We start from the raw sequence: 26,799 nt of genomic DNA on the forward strand, positions 1-26,799 counted from the left end.
TAGAAGTTCGTCATTCGCCTCTGAGAATGATTTAGGCGGATTAGCGCTCGATTTTTATTGTGTAGAATGGAATAGATTTCCCTAACTCACCTTTTCCTAGCTGCATTGCTATCACCCCCCGATGAGCCACCAAATATGGTGTGGATTGTGCCTAGATTATGACATTTTTCCACCTTCTTGTCTTTCTATTCACTTTCCCTCCGAGCTCTCCCAACAAATTGCTTTAGTTCGCCTCTTTGCACAAGGCATTCTATCTCTTTCTTTAATTGCCAACAGGCTTCGGTCTCGTGGTTTACATCCCTATGGAACTCACAATACTTGCTTTTATCTCGATGGCTCAAGGTATCCTCCTTCATCTTTCTAGGATAATAGAATTGAATTTGATCGCCATGTTCTCTAAATCAGGACAATATTTTCGAGCGTGGTCTGTTTAAAGGGGGTAAACTCCCGATCTTGTTGTGGTCTGCCATCTCTTGAGTATGGCATTCGAACAGAGTAACTGATTCGTGGGAGCCGGATGGGTAACCCCCTTCGGCGCGATCGTCTCCTTATCGGGGATGAGTGTCTTCTGATCCTATGCCTCTCTTCTTTAGGCAATCTATGTTGTTGTGCCTTATAGGCTTCATATAATTTGGTGTATTTGTGAGGTCGCACCATGAGCTCGGCGAAGGTCAGGGGAGGGCCTATACTTAAACTCTCAAACAACTTATTGTACTTGTAATTCTTTGCCATGGCGCTAATGGCCACCTCATCATTCAAGTTCTCCAATTGCATCACCATTCTTTGAAATTTGGATACGTATTGCCTTAGAGTCTCCCCCTCTTCTCTTTTTCAATCTACCAAGTCAGACGATATTTTTCTAGATGATACACATGTTATAAAACAAGCTTGGAATATTGTGGCTAAGTAGGAGAAGGAATGAACGAATCCTGTTTTGAGTGTTTGATGCTACTCTTGAGCTGTTCCTTTCAAGGTAGTTGGGAAGACCATGCACATTAGATCCTCCGAGTTGGTTTAAAGGTACATCATTGTTCGGAAGGTCGCCAGATGGCTTCGGGGATCGGTAGATCCATCATATGATTGGAAAGTAGGAAGTTTGAACTTTGGTGGGAAGACTGCAGCCAAAATATCAGCTGATAAGGGCGAGTCTTACCAGAGGCCATAATCCCATGTTTCTCTTGTCTCTCTACACTCCCAAACCAATTCCTTGACAACATTCTGAATATTAGCTCCGTCCAAGACTGGCTAAGTGTGACTTAGCTCTTGGCTGCTAGGGTTAGTCGCACTAGGGTCTACCTCCGATTCCTCCTCATGGTATCGATCAGACACTGAATGACTTCGGTATTTAGGCGAGGTGGGTGGGAGGTTATGTTCTAGGTGGGGAGGGTTCGCCCGACTAGTGGGTGGTACTGGCTCGCGGATAGGCTGAGGGTTCTCTAAGAGGCATTTCAACATAGTGGTAAACAACGAATAAGCCTGAGATAGAGTAACTACTACCTAGGGATCAGTGGTTGTTGGAGGGGCGAATGTGGGTTGTTGGTTGGCCTCACCATGATTATTTTCTTGGCCTTCCATGTTGAGGCGTTCAGTGGAATCATTAGCCATAGGAATCGAGAAAAACTGTGGGGATTTTTTAGGGTTTAAAGGTGTCTTCCACACTCACCGCACCAATTGTTAAGCTCTCAGAATTTGAGGTATAGTAAATTATGAAATAACACGTCATTGGGGTAAATTTAGAGTATATATACTGGATTTAGGATAGTCTTGTTAGGATAAGGATTACGCATCCTACATTATCTGTTAGTTAGAGTTTATTTAGGAGTCTAGTATTATTATTTTAATATATTTTATTATTGTATGTTAACGGTTATTAACAATATTCGACTATTTCACAGAAATCTCCAAAATGTTCCTACCTTTGTTTGTGTTTTTAATGCAGTGATGAGATTTCTAGTCAATGAAAGTCAAACACTCAAAGGGAAACAACCATTTTTACTGCGAATGTTTCATTCAAACCTCAAGGACCAAATAGTAAATTGTTCCTTGTTTTTTTTTTGGCCTCCTAGCTCTGTTGCTTGAATGACTATATAACGGTGGTAGCTTGAATGAAAAGATTAAACATTCTATTGTAAAGATATTCTGTGAAAGCATTATATCTAAGCGTAATCAAATTCACATTTTTTAAGACAATGAAAATAAAATCCATTAGCATTCACAATATCTCAAAAACAAAATAAAGATTCATTGCAGGATTCAAGACTTGAATTGCTATAAAAATGGATGCATCGAACTTTAATTTATAAAAATTTATTTGTTGGATATTTTAATTTACAAAAGCACTTTTATTAAACACATATAAAATAATTGAAAGTCGTTAAATAAACATTCAATGTATGAAATTTTTAAAAATTAAATTGTTCAATGAGTCAAATTAAAATTTGAAACTTCAATTGTGAAAATACATTTCATCATTTCTACAAAAATTGCCTCCAAAAGCGTCAATTGTTGAAACTTAACTTCTTGCACAACATCACATACTTTTAATTAGGGAGTAAAACTTAATCAACCTTGGTCTTTCGCACAAGGTATCCAATTATTCGAGATGCAAGTGAGCTAAACTACTTATGAGCTATCTCGATTAGACTAACAAAACAAATTTGAGTTTAACTTGATTTTAATTGTTTTAAACTTAAACTCGAATAGCTACGACCCAATAGTTAAGCTGAATTTGAGTACTATAATATTCAATTATGGCTACTTGCAGAACTAATTGATTATTTGAATTTTATATTACATAATAATTAAATAATAATTTACTTAAATCCAACTCATTTAAAATTATTAGAGTTTCATTTTTTCATTAGCAAATAAATATATCTACCAACGCGTTTTTTTTATTGTTAGACACAATGTTAAACACTTATAAAGATTTATACATAGCCAATACAAAGATTTAAATTATCTGTCCACACGCACAGCTCATAAAACTAAGATTTCAAATTATCTTCTTCTAACGGTATAACGGTAACATCCCGCGTCTCTCCATTAGGTATTTATTGCTTTCCCTCGTTCCCTTTTTGCTTGATTCCCAAACTATTATTTGGCTTCTGCGCTACTTTTCCCCGAGAAAGCTGAGAAAATTCAAGAATTTCTAGAGAAATTCAAGAACGGGAGACTAGAATTCAACCATGCTTCCTGGATTTCGGTTCGATCCTACCGATGAGGAGTTAGTATTGGATAACTATTCTAGCTATATTCTGTTAATAGAGATAAATATAGTTTGTATTGTATTATATCTGTAACACCTAAATTCTCTCTACAATGTATTATAAATAGGAGTACTCTGTATCAATAAGACTTACAAGAGAAATATTATTCATAACCGCCTTACATGGTATCAGAGCCTTAGGGTTCCAAATTCTCTTTTTTTTTTTTTTTTTTTTTTTTTTTTTTTTCTGTCTTCCATCTTTCTTTGCGTTTTTCTGGCTAAATTTCTGTGTCTTTCTATCATAATGGTCACTCCTCCCTCAACACCTCCTTCCATTACTCAGAATACTGGTGTGTCGTCTTCTTCTGCTATTCCTTCTATGACTCATCCTTCCTTTTCTGTTTCAAATATCAGAAATTATGTTAGTGAAACCCTGTCTTTCACAAACTATCTGGTGTGGAGATCACTTATGGTACCCGTGCTTCAAGGGTACAATGTCTATAGTCATATTGATGGTTCTGAACAATCTCCTGCTGAGAAAATTACTATGGATGGTGTTTCAATACGTAATCCAGAGTTTGTGTCATGGAAGCAAGTTGATTCTCTTGTCCTCTCATGGATCCAAGCTACGGTTAATTCTGAAATTTTGAGAAGTCTTATTAAACCTAATGTCACACTTACAGCGAAGCAAGCCTGGGATTCTATTGAAACTCTATTTAAAGATCAGGCACATGCCAAGCTCCTTCAATTAAAGGCAGAATTCTACAGTGTTACTAAGGACACTCTTTCGATTGATGAGTATTTGCAAAAACTCAAAAGTATTTATGATTCTCTCTGTACTATTGGGTATCAAATTGGAGAAGATGATCTGGTCATGCAGGTTCTTGAAGGATTACCAACTGAATATGAGAATGTGGTTATAAGCCTCACCAGCAAAACACCTCTTCCGAATTTTGTTGAAACTCGGACTGCTTTATATTTGCAAGAGCTCAGGATAAAGAATCGAACAAAAAGGCAGGCCTCGTCTACAGCAACGTCTGTTTCTCAAACTGCTCTTGTTGCTGTCGATCGGTCACCTACAAATAATAACAATTCAAGTCGTGGAAGAGGTGGTCGAGGATACAATCAAAACCAGAATTCTTATGATTCTTACAATCGTGGACGTGGCAGGCGAGGTAGAGGCAGAAGAGGACAATCCTATCCACAGCAATCATTTTCCAATCCTTACTATACAGCAAATTATAACACTGGAATTCTTGGAGCACGACCGCCAGTTTCGCACACTATACCTCAACAAGTAAATCAATCTGTTCAGTGTCAAATCTGTTCTGAATTTTCTCATTCAGCCCGTGATTGTCCCTTCTTTCTGCGTCAGTCTCAGTCATGTCCATCTGGTTATAATCAATCATATGCGGCTTTCAATCTTCAAGAACCTGTGCCAACTCCATGGTTACCCGATACTGGGGCTACTTCTCATATGACTGGCAATCCAGGTATTCTTAATAATGTTCAATCCTATCAAGGTCATGATTCTGTTAAGTTTGGTAATGGGTCCTCACTTCCAATTACTCATGTTGGTAATTATATGTTGTCTACTCCTTCCTCTAATTTTCGTCTTAAAAATGTTCTGGTTGTTCCTTCAGTTGCTCGTAATCTTGTTTCTATTAAAAAGTTTACTCGTGATAATAATTGTACTGTTGAATTTGATCCTTTTGGCTTTTGTGTGAAGGATCTGCGGACGCGGAATCCTCTTCTCAGCTGCAGTAGTCCTGGTGATCTTTATGAGTTTCCTCCTTCGTTGTCTTCGTCTTCTGGTTCGTCAAGTCATGTTGCGTTTCAAGATTCTCCAGTATTATGGCATCGTCGTTTGGGTCATTATAGCTCGTCTATTTTGTCCAAAATTTTTCATTCTTCTAGTTTTAATAAAATAAGTTGTAATGCTTGTCAATTGGGTAAGCATACTAGGCTGCCATTTTCTAATTTTCATGTACGAGCTTCTGCTCCTTTTACATTAATTCATTCTGATGTCTAGACGTCTCCTGTCTTGTCTTTTAGTGGCTTTAAATACTATGTGGCGTTTATGGACGATTTTTCTCGTTATGTATGGCTTTTTCCAATGAAACGCAAGAGTGATGTTTATCAAATTTTTGTTGAATTTGCAATGTTTATCAAAACTCAATTTCATTGTATGATTAAGGTTTTGCAGTGTGACGGTGGAGGTGAATATACAAGTTCTTTACTTCAGGATTTTGCAAGGGAAAATGGTATAAAACTTCAATACTCATGTCCTTATACCCCTCAACAAAACGGGGCAGTAGAAAGGTTGCATCGTACACTTATTACTATGGTTCGCACATTGTTGAGTCAAGCATGTTTACCACTGCAGTTTTGGGTTGAAGCATTGCACATGGCAGTTTATTTGTATAATATTTTGCCTTCAAGTACTATGGCTTATGTCTCTCCGCATGAGAAATTATTTGCTAAACCTCCTATATATGCTCATGTTAAAGTTTTTGGCTGCTCTTGTTTTCCTAACGTTTTTGCCACTGCAGCTCATAAATTGGCTCCTCGTTCAATTCATTGTGTTTTCTTGGGAATTCCCTTGAATTATAAGGGTTACAGTTGCTATGATCCAGTTTCGAAGAAAGTCATTGTTTCCAGGCATGTCACGTTCAATGTGAATGAATTTCCCTATCAAAAGCTTGTTGCTGCAATGGAACAACATCAATCTTCTGCCACTACTCCATTTCGACTGCCGTTACCAAGTTTTCCATCTACTGTAACTTCATTGCAAAGAAAAGCAAAATCAGCACCAGTTCTGTTATCACAACCAGCATCACCTCTGTTACTGCAGGATACAGATTTCAGCACGCAACAAGTGTTCTTCTGATCGGCAAGAAAGTGCAGAAAATCCCTCCAATTCAATGCCGCTAGCAACTGTTGAAGAAAGGCCGACTGAACAAATTAATCAACATCCAATGATGACACGATCAAAGGCAGGTATACGCAAACCAAAGAATATATTTTCTATGACTGCTGTTCAGAGTACACAGTTTGTTGAGCCAACTTGTTTCACACAAGCAAATAAAGATCCACAATGGAAGAAGGCAATGTCAGAGGAGTATAATGCCTTGTTAAATAACCAGACCTGGATACTTGTTCCAAAGCCGCAAAGTGGTAATATCATTGGGTCAAAGTGGGTTTATCGTGTCAAGCTTCGATCTGATGGAAGTTTAGAGCGATACAAAGTACGTTTGGTGGCTCAAGGTTTTGCGCAGAAGGCTGGACAAGATTATGATGAAACTTTCAGTCCAGTTGTTAAATCAACAACTATTCGAACTGTGCTCTCTTTGGCAACTTCGAGGGACTGGCCGATACATCAATTAGATGTCAAAAATGCGTTTTTGCATGGAGTGTTAAAGGAAGATGTTTATATGCAACAACCACGTGGGTTTGTTCATCCAGAATTTCCAGAATATGTCTGTAAGCTTCGAAAAGCACTTTATGGCTTAAAACAGGCACCGAGAGCGTGGTTTGAACGCTTTACTTCTTATCTTCAACTATTGGGTTTTCAATGTAGCCGTGCTGATAATTCTATGTTTATTTTGCGAAAGGGAGAGGATATGGCAGTATTGCTTCTGTACGTTGATGACATTATTCTAACTGCTTCATCTGGTTTATTGTTAGAACAGATTTTGGCTTCGTTGAAGGATGAATTTGCGATGACAGACCTTGGAACATTGCATTATTTCTTGGGGATTGCAGTTACGAAAAACTCATCTGGTCTATTTATGCATCAAACGAAATACATCTTGGATTTATTAAAGAAGTCAGGCATGGAGACAGTGAAACCTCTCTCAACACCAGTGGCAATTAATGATGTGCTTACTTCTTCAGTTGAAAGCCCACTTTGTTCGGATCCTCAACTATATCGCAGCATAGTGGGTGCGCTGCAGTACTTGACATTCACAAGACCTGATATCATCTTTGCAGTAAATCAGGTATGTCAATATATGCATTCACCACGTGAAAAGCATTTACACGCTGTAAAACGAATCCTTCGTTATCTTCGAGGAACATCAAACTATGGGTTACAATTGTATAAAGGAGGCGAACCATGTTTAACAGCTTATTCAGATGCGGATTGGGCAGGATGTCATGATACTCGTCGATCCACAACTGGATTTTGTGTTTATTTTGGCAGCAACTTGATTTCATGGTCCTCTAAGAAGCAAGCAACAGTTTCTCGATCAAGTGCGGAGGCTGAATATCAAGCAGTTGCGAGTTGTATAGCAGAATTGACATGGATTCGGTATTTGTTACATGAATTAAATGTTACCTTGAAGGACAGACCTGAAGTTTTTTGTGACAACATAAGTTCAACATACATGGCAGCCAATCCAGTTCAACATGCTAGAACTAAGCATATTGAATTAGATATTCATTTTGTTAGAGAAAAAGTAAGTGCAGGCCAGCTAAGTGTTAGACATATTCCGTCAAAAGAACAGACAACAGACTTATTCACGAAAGGATTGACAGCACAACGTTTTCAGTTTTTGCGAAGCAATCTCTGTGTTCAACCACACATCGATTGAGGGAGGGTATTGGATAACTATTCTAGCTGTATTCTGTTAATAGAGATAAATATAGTTTGTATTATATTATATCTGTAACACCTAAATTCTCTCTACAATGTATTATAAATAGGAGTACTCTGTATCAATGAGAAATATTATTCATAACCGCCTTACAGTTAGCAGGTCACTATCTGTACAAGAAACTCACTGGAAAGCCTTTTGCGGCAGCGGAGATGATAGTAAGTGACTGCCAGTTATATGGAAGAGAAGAGCCCTGGGAAGTCTGGAAGAGATTCGGTGGTGACGAGAGAACTGATGTTAAGGATCTCTACTTTTTCACTGAATTAAAGAAGAAAGCCTCGCAGAAGAAGAACAAACAAACGCTGATTACTGACTGTTCTAGAGTTGATCGAAGTGTTGGTACTGGTGAGGGTAACTGGCATAGAGAAGATTCTGGGAAAATTTTTGAAGTCACGGCTAGGGCAGATTTTGATTGTAGGATTAAGATAGAAGCAACCAAGAAAAGGTTCAAATACAAAAACAGAAATTCAAGCCACCATTGCGGTTGGATCTTGTTTGAGTATAGTTTGCCTGATTTGAACCGTGAATTAGTGCTCTGTCGTTTGAGGAAAAATGGGTCTAAAACAGGGGAAAAAAATAAGGGCAAGAGGAAAATAGATGATTGTGAGGGTGGTGAAGTTGTAAACTGTGAGATGGTGGTTACGTCTGGCAATAAGCGTATCAAGGCTAATGACATTGAAGCAGAGTCATACTATAACCAGATTAGGGCTAATGGAGATGATGATTGTTTGGTTATAGCTTCTGATTTTGATGATCAAATGGGTACTGAATTTTGGGCTAATAATCAAGTAGAAGAACAACAAGAAGTAACATCAGATTGTAGTATCATGAGAGGAAACGGAGATTATGGGAATTGGGTTATAGGTAGCGATTTTGATTATCCATTGGGAACTGAACTTAGGGCTAATAATCAGGTAGACGAGCTTGAACACGTTGTCTCAGAATGTAATGATATCTGGGCTCCTGGAGGTGATGAATGTTTGACGGTAGGCGCTGATCGTGATGAGCCAATGGGTACTGAATTTAGTGTTGAGGAGCTGCTGGATAATGCTAATACCTTTGAATTTGATCAGATCGATTATGGTGAAGAGAATGAGGATTTTTTTGCTGATGTGCAGAAATTTCTGGGGTCTGATTCTGATCCTGGTTCTGGTTCTGTTTAGTGCCTCTTGTACATTCTCTCTTCCTCTTTTCCACAACCTTGGCCATAGAGCTGCTGTTTAATTGCAGATATGACGAGGAAAACATTTTTGGTGGTTCTTTTTTTTAGTTTGTTTCAAAAATATGGAACATGATTGGTGTTTTCTGTGTAATCAATTTACATGTTGATTCATTAAAGGAAAATCAAGTATTGGATTCAAAACATATGTGTTGTTTCTTTTCAGTATTATTTAGTATTTTCAGCTTGTCTATATTCAATTCAATTCAATTATTAATGTGTTGGGAAATGCTGAATTTGTGCATTTGAATGATGGGTTCATATGAATATGATCAGGATGGCTTCCTTCCTTGCATACTTAAATGTATTGTCCGGTATACTCTGTTTTTGGTTGAAAGAAATGTCCCTGCAAGTTTTGTGTGATTTCAAGATGTTTGGTTTGATGCCTGATCAAATGGCCTGTGTTGCAAGGCTTTCAGTTTGTGTAATCTGGTCTTAAAGGCTTTTTTTTCTTTTTTTGCCTTTTTGTTGCCAAAATAATGAAATACACGAAATTAAGATGTTTTTCAATTTCCTCTGTTTGTTTCCATGTAAATGTTTTTCAAAATAAAACAGACACTTGACAGAAGAATTTGATAGGGAATTGATTTCTATTTTTTCTGACGTGATAAACTGAGACTAGATTTGTAAGTTCAAATGACTGTTATGTGAGATTTGTTGATTTCTTGAGCCTGTTGCTTCTCTAGCATGCCCATATCCATGGTACACAGTAAGACATTTCAATCACATACCAGACATCTGATTCAAAAACGATCCAAGATGGGAATTGTAGTCTTCTTCTTGAGGATCAATTGAAAAGGAATCATTATAAGATTTTTAAACTTATATGGGTTCCATCAAATTCCATGACGTTTAAGAACATTAACCCAAAAGCAGTTAAAATACCAACTGTATGAACTAATATTTAACAGCTATATACCAGTTAGATGAACAAGTCAAAATGTTTACGATTCCATGTGTAAACACAGTAGAATAAGTGGGTCATAAAGCCCATAGTTAAAATACAATTTTCTGATTCTTAACAATTAACTATAGTCAATGTTTATAACAAAATACTTTTGATTTTAGTAATTTTATATATTTTTATATACTAGCATTAATGATTTGATGTGTAATTAATATTAGGGATGAGAAAATGGTTCATTTGATTCAAACCTAACCAAACCAAAGTTAAAAATCTAAATTTGAATTTTGTTTGATTGCAATCGAACCAAAATTGATATTAAATTCAACCATATTGAACCAATCGATTTTGATCAATTTGTACCATTTGGAATCGATTTTAAGTCTAACCAGTTAATTTTTGTAAAATCAAGTCGAATCACTAATAATTTCAATTCAAACTAACTAACCCATAAAACAAAATTCCCTTTCAATGCGTTTACTGAGCTGAACTAATATATGTAATTTTGATTAGTTGTTTTGCTCACCCCCTAATTAATATTATTTTCTAAAACTAATTTTCACATTTTTTAATTATTCAACAAATATTTTTGTTCGAAAGACTTTGCTCATTACAAGTTGGGCATTTAATATAATAATTTTATTAATTAAAATATTTAATAGATATAATTTTATAAATAGAGAGTTTCAATAGATCAAAGTGAAAAATTAAAAATTGACATATAATTTTTTACAAAAATTCATAAATAAATTAATAATTTTTCATCAACAATATCTTCCCCTTATATATTTTTAATAAAATCATAATCTACATAATTTGAAGTATATATTGATCACTAAATTAATAATTAATAATTAATAATTGAATTTTAATTTCTAAAAGAAAAGTTTTAAGTTATTATATAATATATTAACACAATCTAAGCTAACCTAAATTGGGTTTAGTATGAGTTCGTTTTCAATCCAAATAAATAATAAACTTTTTTTTTTTTATTACAAGAGATATTGAATTTCTCCCGAGAGAAGCACACATTCGTACACAATTACTAAGTTCAGGACGAACACAGGCCCAAACAACCTCGGCGTTGGGTCCCGCCGCTATTATTTTGAACAAAACCATTTCCTTTTTCCTGTTTCCTGTTTCCTGTTTTATAAAACCGCTCCTTCCTTCTATAAAGGCACTCTTCTCGTTGCCCAATCCCACAACTGCACTAGTTATTGCTCTAAGTTTCAAAACTAAGCATCTTAGCTTCGATCACTTAAAATCTAGAAATGAGTTACCTGAACCGCGTTTCCTGTTTCAAAACTATAGTCAAGTACGTATCTGTAGATCTGTACAAAATTGTTACTCGAAACTTGAGAAATTTTCTCGTGCTACCTGTCTTCCATCATTTCTCCATCAGTCTATTACCCAAAGCTACATGAATGTTCATGGGAACTCAGGGTAACGTGCAAAAGCAACTTCCAGTCAGATTAGATGAGGTCTTATATTAAATAGAGATTGAATTAGATTGATGTTTACGCCATTTTGGTACGCTTTGAGTGCGTTTCATTCATCCAATCAAGGCATTCTTCTGCAGTTCCTGTGGGATGGGCAAGTTGCCAAACTAGCAATTTTTGTTGCTGCAAAGAGGAAATAAATTAGAATCAAGAAATTTTATAGTAGCTCTCAACTATGGGAAAGAACGATTGCCTTACCCATTCCCGAACAAGAGGTCCTCCTGATTTAAGCTGCAAAACGCTGATAATATCTTTGCCATTAACCAGTCGCTATACGTCCCAGATTTTTTCAAGACCTGTATCATGATAAAAACATCACAATCAGAAAAAGGACATGCAGGGGAGCTTCCCAGTCAAAATAAAACAAACTAGGGTTTTCTTATGTCTATAATATATACATAGCAAATAACGAGTATTTGACATTTTTATACCTATGCTCAGAAGGATAAAAATTCTTAGGAGTATGATAAGGATTAAAGAAGCCAGCAACAATGGAACACAGAGTGTTTACAGGAGATGTCGTTTTGGGATAGCATTCCCGAATCTCTTTCTGTTTATTCACATATCTGTGTTTGTATTTATATAAGAACTGAACCAATCACAGAGTTGTGTGAGTTGGCATTCGGTTAGAGTCTAGACTAAACTAACATGCCTGTGAGGATACAAAATACAATATATACACTTTACACCCCCCCTCTCAAGCTGGATTTGGAGAGAAATCAACCAATCCAAGCTTGCAAACAAAAGTCTGAAATGGCTGATTAGATAAAGGCTTGGTGAACAAATCAGCTAACTGAAGTGAACTGGGGAGATAGGGAGTACTAATAAACCCAGTTTGTAACTTGTTGCGCACCACGTGACAATCAATATCAATGTGTTTAGTTCTTTCGTGAAAAACGGGGTTAGCAGCAATGTGCATGGCTGCTTTATTGTCACAATGCAAAGGTATTGGGGTAGGTACAATAATATGAAAATCAGTAAGCAAGGAAGATAACCATTGTAGCTCACAAACAGTGGATGCCATTGCCCTGTACTCAGATTCGGTAGAAGAACGACTGACGGTTGGCTGCTTCTTCAATTTCCAAGAGACCAACGAAGTACCCAAAAAAATACAAAATCCTGTAACGGACCTCCTGGTGTCAGCACAAGCTGCCCAATCGGCATCAGAGAATGCCCGAAGCTTGAAATCATTCACGGCAAATAGAAATAAACCCATAAGACTTGTGCCTTTCAAATATTTTACAACAGCCAAGGCTGCTTTAAAATGATGTTGGTTTGGAACCTGCATGAACTGACTTAATTGCTGAACAGCAAAACTTATATCGGGTCGAGTAAGAGACAGGTATAACAATCGACCAACAAGATGGCGGTAGCATTCAGGATCCGGAAGAGGATTGCCCATGTCAGCTGTAAGTTTTAGCCCCTGAACATAAGGACTAGAAAGGGCTGTGGCATCCTGTAAACCAGTATCGGCCACAATATCTGAAATAAACTTATGTTGCGTTAACAACATACCATCCGAGGATCAAGCAATTTCAATACCCAAAAAATACTTTGCAGGACCAAGATCTTTGATAGTGAACTTGGTATGTAAGGATTCTTTCAAAGCAGTAATCAAGTCAATCGAAGGACCTGTAATAAGACAATCATCAACATAAACCAAGATAGCCAAAAAGGCAGGACCTTGACCTTTAGTAAACAAACAATGATCATAGGATGATTGAGTAAACCCCTGTGTGAGCAAACTAGAAGTCAATTCTTTGTTCCATTGGCGGCCAGCTTGCTTCAACCCATAAAGTGACCGTTGCAACTTACAAACTTGTCCAGGCATAGCTTTCTCATAACCGGGCGGCACCTGCATATAAATGTCTTCATCAAGAAACCCATGTAAATAGGCGTTGTTGATATCAAGTTGATGCACGGGCCATGTGAAAGCAGCTGCAACGGTTAAGAAAACTCGAACAGTAACCAATTTAGCCACAGGAGAAAAGGTCTGGTTGTAATCCAAACCGAGCAATTGGTTATACCCCTTGGCGACAAGACGAGCCTTGTAGCGTTCGATGCTGCCATCTGCATTATACTTCACCCTGTAAATCCACTTACAACCAATAGGAGTGACATTAGGAGGTAAATCAGTGAGCACCCAAGTATTATTTTGTTCTAATGCAGTGAGTTCCTTATGCATGGCAATTACCCAATTAATGTCATTTTTAGCTTGATTATAATTACAAGGTTCAATAATCTTGGATATTTGAGCAACAAAAGACAAATGAGAGGTAGAAAAATGGATATGAGAACTTTTGGTTGAATCAGTGACAAAATCGGTTAACCATGGAGGTGGATTGCGAGACCGAGTACTTCTCCGTAATACTGGTTCAGAAACAATAGGTACAATTGCCAAACCATCGCCGGAACCAACCTCAGCCATCGAATCACTACCAGAACCAACCTCAACCGTCAAATGTGGCTGTTGAATGATATCAGGTGGACCACTTTCTGGATGTTCAACCAAATCAGGAGGCAGTGATATTATGTCAGCGAGCGGTAAAGGAGCAGTAGAGGGAAAAGTGGAAATAGGGACATCCTAATCTGTAATACATTTAGGTAAAACAAAATCTGTGATACTGTCAGGTTTAGAATGATGAAATGGAAACACATCTTCAAAGAAAACCACATCCCGAGAACTGAAAAGAGCTTTGGTGTGCAAATTATAAAGTTTATATGCTTTTTGCTGCTGAGCATAACCAAGTAAAACACAAGGAGAAGCCCGAGGAGCAAACTTTCGCTTGTGTGGTAAAGTACTGGTAGCAAAACACAAACAACCCACAGTTCGAAAATAACTATAATCAACAGATTTGCCATGTAATCTTTCATAGGGTGTTTGCCAATTAAGATTTTCGGAGGGTAACCTATTAGCAATATGAGTAGCAATCAACAATAATTCAGACCAAAAGGAAGATGGAAGCTCAGATTGATAAAGTAAAGCTCTGGCAATATTCAAAAGAGTGCGATGCTTTCTTTCAACAACTCCGTTTTGCTGCGGAGTGTGAACACAAGACCGTTGATGTAAAGTGCCCTTTTCTTGAAAAAATGAATTGCAAGCAAAATTAATGAACTCAGTGCCATTATCCGATCGTATTATTTTGATAGTCTTGCCATAATGCGTGAACACATATTGAAAATAAGACTTTAGAGCTGTCAATACCTGATCTTTACTTTTCAACATATATGTCCAGCAAAACCGACTGAAATCATCAACAATCGTCAACATATATACAGCATTAGTGACAGATTTTAACTGATAAGGGCCTCATAAATCCACATGAGTGAGATAAAAAATATCCACAGTAGTGATTGTGCTAGTTGAAAACGGCAAACGAGTTTGTTTTGCAATGGGACAAATTGGACACATCAAATCAGCATAATCATATTGAGAAATTCCAGGAACATGTTTCAATCTTTTATGTGCTATATGCCCCAAACGAGCATGCCACAGCATTGCTAAATGCCTATCGTGATTATTACAAGTAGCAGTAGAAAAACAACTACTGTGTTTATTAAAAGAATCACTTGTCAAAAAATAAAGGTCTTCAATAACCCTTCCTTCTCCCAACACCTTCTTAGTCAGTAAATCCTGGAATACACAATGTTCAAGAAATGAGTGGACCGACAAACGGTAAGTTCTAGTGACCAAACTGACGGACATGAGATTGCAATTAAATGAGGGAACATATAAGACATTGTACAAAGTTATTCGATCATTTAATTTTATATTCCCTATATGTGTCACTGATCTGGTAGAATTGTCAGGTAACCGAATGGTTTTAGGTGGTTTTAGCTCAATCACTTGATTATAAAAGGACAGCTTAGGTGTGATGTGATAAGTTGCTCCAGAATCAATTATCCAATTATCCTTGCAATTAATATCAATGCCAAAAATAACAGAATTAAGTAACGTACCTGCGAAGTTCACATTTCTGATATTCCCATCATCTTGCTCAGCAAAGCCACCCTTGGACCTGAGAAACTTTTGGAACTCTTGCTGTAAATAATCAGAGACAACGTTATTAGCATTGGGTAGATCATTTCCTTTCTGATTCTGACTATGTTGTTGTAATGGAGACTCTGCTTCTGCAATCTGTGAAACATTATTAGCAGCATAATACTTGCGCACGTCCACCCCCCTACTCTTCTGTGACTCAATAAACCAGTCAGGATATCCATGAATAGAGAAGCAATCATCAATCTTGTGCCCTCCTGTTTTGCAGTTGGTGCAATACTCCTTCTTCCTATCCTCTTTTCTGGTGTATGATGAATTTCCGCCACTGTTCTTAATTTTATTTCTATTTTTGGAATAACTACTGCTACCCCTTCTCGCCATCATAATTGCTGCCATTTCAGTGGATGTGATATTGCTGGTCTGTACTTCCCTTTGTTTCTCTACACTCATCACCATGGAATAGGCTTTGTTAATCGATGAAAGAGGATCTTGCAGCAACACTTGATTCTTCACGTTATCATATTCATCCCCTAAACCCATCACAAATTGCATAAGCCTACGATTGTTATCATAATCAGTGATAGCTGTACCAACCTCACAACATACTGGTAAAGGTGCTAAACATAAAAGCTCATCCCACTTCTTCTTAAGCTTTGTATAATACTCTTGCACAATATCATCTCCTTGCTTGTAACTAGCGATCTCCCTTTTAATTTGATAGATCATCGGTCCATTACTCTCACCATATCGTTGCTTTAACTCATCCCACAACGCTTCTGTGTTTTTGCAGAAAACAAACGCATCAGATATATCTTTGGCCATGGCGTTTAGCAACCATGAAACCACCATACTATCTGCAGTCAACCATTTATCATAATCGGCCGACCCAGATTCAGGTGCTTTAATCTTCCCATCAACAAAACCCAGCTTCTTCTTTGCTCTTAAAGCAATCTGAACTGATCTGCTCCAAGAGAGGTAATTTGGTCCTCTCAAAGGTACACTCACTAGGCTGAATCCAGGCGCCTCCGAACCATGAGTATGATATGGATCATCCTCAGTTGATTTGGTGTTGATCGCAGCAATGATCTTCGCCAGATCTTCTGGAGACATCATCGTCTCGATTGTAAATTTTCTAACTTATGTACTTTTCTCAATTTTAGGCAATTGAAACAAGGTTTCGATTAATACAATTACCACGACTCTGATACCATGATAAGGATTAAAGAAGCCAGCAACAATGGAACACAGAGTGTTTACAGGAGATGCCGTTTTGGGATAGCATTCCTGAATCTCTTTCTGTTTATTCACATATCTGTGTTAGTATTTATACAAGAACTGAACCAATCACAGAGTTGTGTGAGTTGGCATTCGGTTAGAGTCTAGACTAAACTAACATGCCTGTGAGGATACAAAATACAATATATACACTTTACAGAGTATGAATCATATAACACAGATGAATTTTCATACCTAGTCCAGTAATGGCATTCTCAACTGTCTTAAATAGTTCTCTTCTCTTGTCGAGTTGAAACTGTTTATCTAAAAGTTCTTGAGTAAAATCTGTGTTGGTGGGATATATCACAGTAGATATCAATAAAGCAACTCGCCAGAAGTCTTTGATTTCTCGTAGCCGAAATCCTGCATCATTAAAGTTACAAGTAGCAGTTTACTGAACTGAATGCCCTAATTGTTTGTGATATATTTAATATAATGGCTGAGCAGCCATTCCAATGAATGCCAAAAGGGGCGGATTTAGGCAATCAGGCTATTTCAGGGTAAGAATACTGAACTATTCCGGCACATCTATACGGTCACGGATATTGTGGTCACTTACTATTTAGAATAGAAAATTGACTATCTAGAATAAAATGACAGAGGTTGGGTGACTTGTTACAAATTTATAGGTATTTACTAGAATGATTGTTTATAGTAGTGAAAGTTATCAATAGACGAGCCAAATAAGAAAGAATCATAGAGAAATCAGCGAGAGGTTGAATATGTCGCGGACAACTTTATACTTGCCAATACGCGGTGTTCTAATGAGAAAGGCACATCAATAAGTTCTACTCCCCAGTCAACTTCATCTGGATGGGTGTCCTCATTAGAAGTAAGCAAAGGGATCAAGTTTAAGAATTTCTCAATTGAACTATGTATCTTAATAATGTTAGGATTAATTCAAAATAATATTATTAAAAATATATTGAGATTTCAATTTTAGTTATACCAGATTTTCTGCATAGAATTTGATGTTTTTGTTATTAAGATTAATGATTTTTAGGAGTATTTTTAGGTCTTATTTGATTCACTTGTAAGCCTATAAATAGGCATATCCTTTTGTTAATTCAATGAAGTGCTAAACATTGTTAATCATCTTATGCATTTCCCTTTCTCCTTCCCTAGAATTCCAACAAATAACCTACAAAAAAACAATTGAAGTTATCTTCAAGAAGCCCCTGAGACTGTTGAAATTATATCCTATCATTAGTAGATGCAGTTAGAAACCAAAGAGAATAGGTTAAACTCACTGTTTCAGAGTCGCTGACTTTTTGCTTAAGAGAGTCTTTGAAGACAAAGTTGACAACAGGAGCCTGCAGCATGAGAACACATGGGCAGCTTCAGCAGCAAATAAACTTAACTATTGGATATCGAAATAAAGATATGCTTGTATTGAAACCCAAGACAAAGAGTACAATCAGAAAATTAAGAAACGTCAAAAGCCTGAAAAGATAATTCAGGGCCAAAGGGAATTCATTATGATTCAAAATCAAATTGTTTGTACTTTGTTGAATGTTGCAGCCGGGTCAGGATGCCCCAAAAAAATACAACTGTAAAGTGGCTCCCTGCCAAAATCCCATTCTGAGAGAGGGTGAGAGAATTATACAAGGGGGACAACAAATGGTGCGAAAAAAGCTTAAATATTTGCATCATCCTATTATGAAACTAAACAATGGTAACAACTTCCTGTGATGCACGTTTAGTGTTCATGTGGATCCGTTGCATGCTTCCAGAAATAAAGAAACAAGCACAAAAAGATGCAGGATATAAAGAAAAAGAAACAAGGACCATACCTTTTTACCCTTCTCATACTTCTATTTAACATTTCTGAATGGAAGAAACAACGCAGCATATAAACAGAGTCTCCTTTGTTCATCCTAGAATGCAAATGTGACGGTATTTATAACTCAAAACCAAAGACAACACACTAAACATGCATAAAAAGAATTGAAATGGAAACTACTTTAGATAATGTCAACAGAAGAAGGTGAAAGTAAAAAGATTTGGGAAATAATTCGCGGCCCAATAATAATGATGTCAGCAAAAGTGTATAGGAATTCTCTCAGGATCAATATCTCATGAAAAGAGTGCATTCCAGCTGCTATTAATACTACAAAAATTTCTTAATAAAAATGCAAAACATCAAAACTGCTGAAACGATATTGAATGAATGGGTTTACTTTGCTCAATAAGCTGCATCTATTTTTAAATTCCAAAGCGGTAAAATTTCAGGATAGAGGAGAAAACTTTTAAAACGCACTATGTTTGACCACCAAATTACTGGACTAGAGATAGGCATAGCCGATTCATTGAACCGTCGGTTCCGGTTTTTTGAACCAACGGATCAAAATTTTTAAATTGTTAAACCTGAATTGGCTCTTAAACTGTCGGTTCCGGTCGGGTTCCAGTTACGGTACAGTTTTGATGAACTAACGGTTCCGATCACGATTTCTGGTGATATATATATATATATTTTTAAAAAAAATCAGTTCTAAAGTTACATCTTTTTTTCGAAAATATTAATATGAGTTTAAAAAATATTAGTAAATTTTATTTTAAATAAATTTTAGAATGCTCATACTCATATAAGAATAAAAATAATTAATTTTACAAAATAATCAAATAAGTTATCACTTTATTTTGTTTAAATGTTATTAATTAAATAACTTATAAGAAAATTTTGAAAAATGCTTCAAAAAAAATGTAATTTTAAACTTAGTAAACAATTTAAAAGGGTAAAAAAAAAAAGTTAAAAACAATATAAGTTTGGACCAAGTATTTCTCTCTTTTCTTTCCATTTTACTTTTTAAATTTTTAACTTTTAAAGTAAAGCGTATTTTTTTTTTAAAAAATCTTAAGTAAAGTATATCATGTAGTAATATATTATTAAGACTTTTAGAGATGTATAAAATATGCTAAGTGATTATTATTTTGAAAATAAAAAGAGAAAATTTTCGGTTCGAACTGGACTGGAACCACCGGTTCAGGGCTGGTTCAGGTTCAAATTTTAACATTCACATGAACCTTAACCGGCCCTTGAACCACCGGTTTCGGTTCAAAATTTTGAACCGACGATTTTGATTTGATTAGGTTCATCTACAGTACGGTTCGATTCCAGTTCAAAATGAACCGGTAGTCATACTTAACTAGAGAAAGATAAATTATAATCATGCTAATGCATGCCTTCATCATTCCTAAGCTCTTGCTAAATAATATAACAAACTCTAATTTGGATTTTGGCCTAGTTTGATACTCAAACTTAGCATCAGATTTATTTTACATAAAAACAGAGATAAGATGTAATTATCAATGACATCATGAACCATATCATACTTGTGGCATCCATCTGACAATGCTGGCTCAACCTTAGGAGGAAAACCAAAGACAACCAAGAATAATGTCAAATTTGAAATATGTGTCGTAGCTTTAACAGGTTGATTGCCAAAAATCACGAGATCAACCTGCACAGAAGAGCAGCAACGAGATAAATAATAAACAACTATCATAGTACACAATGGATATAAAGAAGTCCCTCACAAGCAAGTCAATGTCTTGCCAGACATCAAAAAATATTTTGAGGCACATGCTATTCATCTATTCAAGAGGGTTAGCATACTTCAGTTCCAATGCGCTCTTTGCTAATTTTCACTGCAAGAGCATTTTGCACATCATCACAGGCAACAGCTACTTTGAGTTCTTCATCAAGTATGAATCCAAACCTTGCACCTAAATAACCAGAAATTAGCCATGTAAGACATAGAAATGGAAAAAGAGAAGCAAAACAAAAAGAACCAATAGAAGTGAAGAAAAATATTAGGTTGTAAGATCACGCTAGCTGACTACGCATATGAAAAAATTTGAGGTGTTTTGTAAGACATGATCAGGTTATATAATAGACATGGACTCAAAAGTTTTCAGCAGTTGAGTTATTGCCCATATATGCATAGCAATTTCAGAGCAATACTTAAGTTTGATCTTACTTCTTAATTACTGCTGTTATTAGTTGGTAGTTGTTTAAAATGAAGCCCTAGAAAAAAAAAACCAAGGAAGTTTTGATACTGAACTATTTCAAGACATGTTGAGCGAGAAACTTGCATATGTTATCCAAAAAATTATGTGTAGTCAAATTTCACCAAAAGGAAAAAGAAAAATGAAATTCCCAACACAATCAAATAAAATCTAAATTCAGAAGTACCAAATCGAATAGCTCGAAGAACTCTAAGTGGATCATCCAAAAAAGTAGCTTTTGGAGGTAAAGGAGTAACTATTTTTCCAGACTTTAGATCTTCAATGCCTGCAATGAAAGAAAGAGAAGGCAATATAAGTGAGAAAGCTTTATGCAAAGGACGTAACAAATTTACTTAACAGTAAACGAAAGAGAACAGCATAGAAAGCCTATCTTAACCTCTTTCGGTAAATTCCTCAACTGAACTGGTATTAATATTGTAGAACAAGCTGACATAAAATGAAATGTTAATGCCATACGTTAGTCCAACAACAAATATATAGTTATCATGAATAGCGTACAGAGAGCGCACCAATTTAATCATTTAAAGAGGAAGATACCAACATAAATGAATGTAATTTATTCACGAAGCTAATTGCTGAATAATTTGTTTTGACTTTGTTGAAAATAATTATTGTTTCCATTTATGTTTTTCGTTATAATACAAGTGAACCTGCCTTGAGCTGAAAAATATCTTGAATATTTCAACAAAACTTATTATGCATAAGCAAATTTTTAAATTTTGATATTTCATTGCACTCACAAGCTATGCCTAGTGCAATTACCGAATACAAATTTTGGCATAGTCTTAGGCTCGAAAACCACCTCCCTAATTCTAAAAAAAAACCCTATTTGATTTGTATTTTCCTGGTAGGATTGCTCTTAAATTTTAATATGATTATATTTGGTTTGTTAAATGAAAAAGTCTGGCATCAAATAAACAAATGGATCTTTAATTACCAAACTAAAATTAGCTTTAAAAATTTGAGTGACCAATGGTTTAATTTGGCCTATTGATGTAGTTATTGATGGATACCACATAAGTCAGTAGTTAGATAGTCTACTTGAAAAACTTAACAATAGGCAGTAGTCATTTGCTGGTTAAATTGGAAAAGTGAAGACTGTAAAATTAATTCATTGTAGTTTTGATAAAACATCTCAAAATAAATTAATGATAATAAAAAAAATGTGATTTGTATTTATTAACTTGATTTTCCTTGGCTTCTTAAACATACTTGAAGTTTTAATCAAGCATGCAATTGGAAAACTAACACGAGATAGATGATAGATTAATGAGTAAGAAGTAGGTTTAAAATTCTAAAAATTATAACAAACTCTGACATGCACATGTATACCATTCTTTTTATTTAGGCCTAATGTATTTATGTTATCTATATTGGTCTCTCATTTGTCTTTTGAAATTTGAACTTTTCTTGGCTGCAAATTCATAGTCTTGGAGACAACTCCAAGCTTTGAAACTAAAGTGGATAGGTTCTGCTTTTCAACTTTTAACTTTGGATTAGTTTAGGTAAGTGGAGATTTGAATTCGAAACTTTTAGATTTTTGCAAATAGTTTCAGTATCACTAAACAAAACTCATTGGTTATCTTTTTCAAAATTTAATTGCTTAGTTATTGTTAAGCTCTCAAAATTTTAGGTGTAGTAAATTGTAAATTAACCCATCCTTGGGGCAAATTTGGAGTATATATACTGGATTTATGATAGTCATGTTAGGATAAGGATTACGAATCCTACATTATCTGTTGGTTGGAGTTCATGTAGAAGTCTAGTATTATTATTTTAATATATTTTATTATTGTATGTTAACAGTAGTTCCCCATTAGTTATTTGGTCATTTTATGCCCAAATGTAGTGTTTATGTATTTTTAGTGTCTGTTTATTTCATTAGTTTTTTTTTATAAGCTTTTGTTGTGTTGCTTGTTGTGAAGGCTGTCATTTTATGGCATCTTTATTTTGCAAAGAATTAGGCATTGGTTTGGGGGGGTACTTGAAGAGTTGCCTTATTAAATGAGGTGACTCTTCAGTTGCCTTATTCTGACGATGTGGAGATAAAGGATCTAATCAACCAATGCTTGTTTCAAGCTATCAACGCCAACAGTATGAACTTTGCTTGGATAACCAAGTTAAAGATAGGTTATACTAAGATGAAAGTGAAGAAAAACCACATGGAGGATGCACTAAAGGGTGTTGAAGTTACCATGAGGGAACAGGAGGCTCAGCATTAGGCAGAGATTGCGACTCGAGATGCTGATGTAGACAGGTTGAGAGAGGAGAGCTGGGAATTACTCAACAAGAATAAAGAGCTTGAAAGCAGGGTAAAAGAGATGAGAAGGAGCTGTAGAAGTTTTAGGATTAAGTGGGGTCTGAGGAAGATAATCTGGCAAAGGCATGCTTAAGCTTGAGGACGACCATTCTAACCCAACTGAAGGCGAAGGAGCCTAAAGTTGACTGGGGTTGGATAAATGAAGTACACCTAGATGAGGGTGATGAAGACGAGGAAGGAGAAGAGGATGCAAATCGCCCTATCGATTATTTGTCTCCACCAAGGGTAGAAACTAAGGTATCTGCTAATATTCACCTCATTTCTTCAAAAGGGCGAGGTGCAACTAGGGATGGGTCTACTGACCAAGACATATAGCTAGATTAGGATTTATAGAGGGTAAAAAGTTTTGTAACTTATCTTTTTAAATAGGGATACCTTGTAAAATAACTATGTGATCACTTTTTATGAAATGAATGAAAATTATCACTATTGCTCGTGTGTTGAGCTTTTCATATTTGCCTAAGTATTTTTCTTTTACTTTTAAGATTTAAAGTTAAAATCCAAACTGTGTATAATCGAGCCTAAGGGTTTACTTAAGTTTTATTCAGTGAGTTACGTGTTTCCAAATCTATGGAGTTAGTAAAAAGGACCGCTTAGGTCATCTGGGTGAGCTATGAGCTAATGGACTTAGAGAGAAGGACCGCTTAGGTCATCTGGGCGAACTACGTATGTCCGAGCTAATGGACTTGGCGAAGAGGACTGCTTAGGTCATTTAGGCAAGCTATGTATGTTCGACCTAATGGACTTAATGAGAAGGACTGCTTAGGTCATCTGGACAGGCTACGAATGTCCAAGCTAATGTACTTAGTGAAAAGGACCGCATAAGTCATCTAGCGAACTAATGTGAAGGCTGGAAAGAGAAAAATTTTTAAGTAAGATCCTTTAGTAAAAACTTAGTGCATCATGCCCTTTTTTATCTTTGAAAGGCTTGATACATTAAGTGAAAAAACCTGAGGCCTTATTATTATTCAAATACAAAAGTTACTTTACATATTATTAACTAGAGATACAATATGCATTTTTAGATTATTAGCGTTCCATGTCCGAGGTAATTCAACTCCCTCAATCTTTCTCAGCTTATATGTTCTTGGGCCTAATACTTCAAAATTTCATAGTGACCTTCCCATTTCTATCCTAATTTACCCACATCTGTTAAGCATCTGGTTATCTCTGCCTTTCGCCATACTCTGTCTCCTTCTCTGAACTACCTACTTTGAACTTGCTTATTAAAGTATCTTCTTATCCTTTGTTTGTATGCTTCAACTCGGACCGCAGCATCCTCCCTAAGCTCCTCTGCCAAGTCTAAGCTAATTTTTGGGCTCTCATTGCTGTCGAGCTCTTCGTACACTCCTGCTCTTTTGCTAGGTATGCTGATCTCTACTGATACAACTGCTTTGGTCCCATATACTAAAGAGAAAGGGGTTTGCTATATTGCTTGCCGAGGCATGGTTCTATAAGCCCATAAGACGCTATTTAGTTCATCTACCTAGTTCTCTTTTTCTCCATCCAACCTCTTCTTTAAGCCTTGCGGGATGGTACTATTGGTGACTTCAGTAAGGCCATTAGTTTGTGGGTGGGCTACCAAGGTAAATGGAGCCCAATGTGCCAGTCTTAACAAAAAGATTTGAAGACTCCTGAGTCAAATTGCTTACCAGTTTTAGTAACAATTTTATGGGGCACGCCATATCTAAATATCACATTGTTCTTGAAAAAGCTAATAACCCGAGCTGGGGTAATGGTGTTGAGGGCCTTGACTTCTACCCAGTTGGAGAAGTGATCAATTGCAACTAGCATGAACTTTCTTACGCTCTTGTTGTGGGAAAAGGTGCTAGAATTTCTATCCCTTATTGAGCGAAGGCTAGGCTGATGATAAGGATTGTAGTTCTGATAAGGCTTTTCTGGATACACGATCATATTTTTGACAAGTGCTACAATGGCGAATATGCTGGCTAACATCCTTCTTCATTATTTGCCAATAGTATCCTAGGAGCAGTATTTTTCGAAGCATACCTCTGAGCCCTCATGTGCCTTGCAAACACCTTCATTTGCCAATAATTGCCTTCTTCCTCAGTTAGACACTTCACCCAATGATGTGATTTTGATCTCTTGCAGAGTTCTCCATTTTCCATTGCATAGTTCGCCGCTTTCCCGCAAAGCTTGATCACCTCTTACTTATTGCTAGGCCGAACGTCATTCTATAAGAAGTCAATGATCAGACCCATCCAGTTACTATCGGTTGGGATACAAGGACTTCATTTAACTCATAGCTCAGCCGGTTTTGGTGTTAGACAATCACTTCCCTTAGTAAATCTTCTTCCCGCGTTGCAGCTTTGGCTATGGAGTTTGCCTCTTTATTGTTCACCCGTTCTATTTAGGTCATCTTCCTAATGCTGCCTTCTTCTTCTAACTTGTGTAAGAGGAATAAGGCTAGATAATGGTACTTGAATAGATTTCGCTTTTTGGTTATTAAACTCTCATACTCGGCACCATTGTTAGTTGTCGTAAAGTCTGGGCGTACGACATACTGAATTTTTTTCTTTCTTGGCCCTTGTAGATTACCCCTGCTGTAGCTCCCGAGCTCCCTAAGGCCCTGTCAGTGTGCAACTGCCAAGTGTTGTAGCTGGGGTTCAGGAGTTCGGCTTCAGGCTCGCCTTTTTCATCTTCACTAGAAATTTCTGCCACAAAGTCTACAAGCATTTGTGCCTTCATTACGGTACAAGGAGTGTACCTGATATCAAATTCTCCTAATCTAATCGACCATTCCACCAATCTTCTGGAAGTTTCGGCTCAGTATAGGATCTTTTTTAGGGGGCGGTTAGTTCGGATAATTATAGTGTGAGATTGGAAGTAGTGCCACAGCTGGTTCGTCGAATTAAGGATGGCGAATGCTAATTTTTCAACATTTGGATACTGAGCTTAAAACCCCTTAAGACTTTGCTAATGTAATAAACAAGATATTGCTCAACTTCCTCTTCCCTAACCAATACTGATGCAACAAAATTTTCAATAGCAGCTAACTACAAGTATAAGGGCTCATCTTTTTTAGGTTTGCTCAAGAGGGGAGCAAAAGACAATAAATCTTTAATTCTTTCAAAGGTGAGCTAGCACTTTTCATCCTATTGAAAACCTTTCAACTGCTTTAGGGTTTGGTAGAAAGGCATGCGCCTCTTGGCCGAGTAGGAGATAAATCACACTAAGGCTGTAATTCGACCATTCAACTATTGAACTTCATGAATGCTGGTGGGTTCTTGCATCTTCAAAATTGCCTTGATCTTATCAAGGTACACCTCAATCCCCCTTCATAATATCACAAAACCCAAAAATTTCTCCGCCTTAACTCTGAATGTGTAGTTGTCTAGATTGAACTTCATATTAAACCTATTCAGGATTTCAAACACTTCATGTAGGTCTCTAGGATGGTCGACAGCTTGAGTACTTTTTATTATCATGTCATCCACATATATTTCTACGGTTCGCCTATCTGATCTTGGATCATGCTATTGACCAACTCTGGTATATGGCTCCTGCGTTCTTTAATCCGAATGGCATGACTTGATAACAATAAATTTCTCTATCAGTGATGAAGCTCATCTTTTCCTCATCCAGTTTGTTCATCCTTATCTGACGGTATCCAACTTCTGTATCCATAAAACTATATATTTCATAGTCGGCTACTGAATCTACCAG

General features: G+C 36.4%; 1 protein-coding gene across 1 annotated transcript; it reads right to left on the reverse strand.

Annotated features, from left to right (window-relative positions):
- Positions 1–11,506: 11,506 nt before the first annotated feature.
- Positions 11,507–25,241, reverse strand: LOC110009973 (CCA tRNA nucleotidyltransferase, mitochondrial). The gene is given in 11 exon segments (XM_089726332.1): positions 11,507–11,611; positions 11,687–11,784; positions 16,959–17,126; positions 17,507–17,650; positions 18,013–18,076; positions 18,557–18,669; positions 20,044–20,224; positions 20,380–20,489; positions 20,959–21,057; positions 21,169–21,218; positions 25,123–25,241. Coding segments are annotated over 11 exon segments (1,251 nt in total).
- Between the last annotated feature and the right edge of the window lie 1,558 nt (positions 25,242–26,799).

This window comes from Jatropha curcas, chromosome 9 (assembly GCF_041381405.1).
Source record: "Jatropha curcas cultivar XTBG-Jc1 chromosome 9, XTBG_Jcur_1.0, whole genome shotgun sequence".
NCBI classification, from domain to species: domain Eukaryota; kingdom Viridiplantae; phylum Streptophyta; class Magnoliopsida; order Malpighiales; family Euphorbiaceae; genus Jatropha; species Jatropha curcas.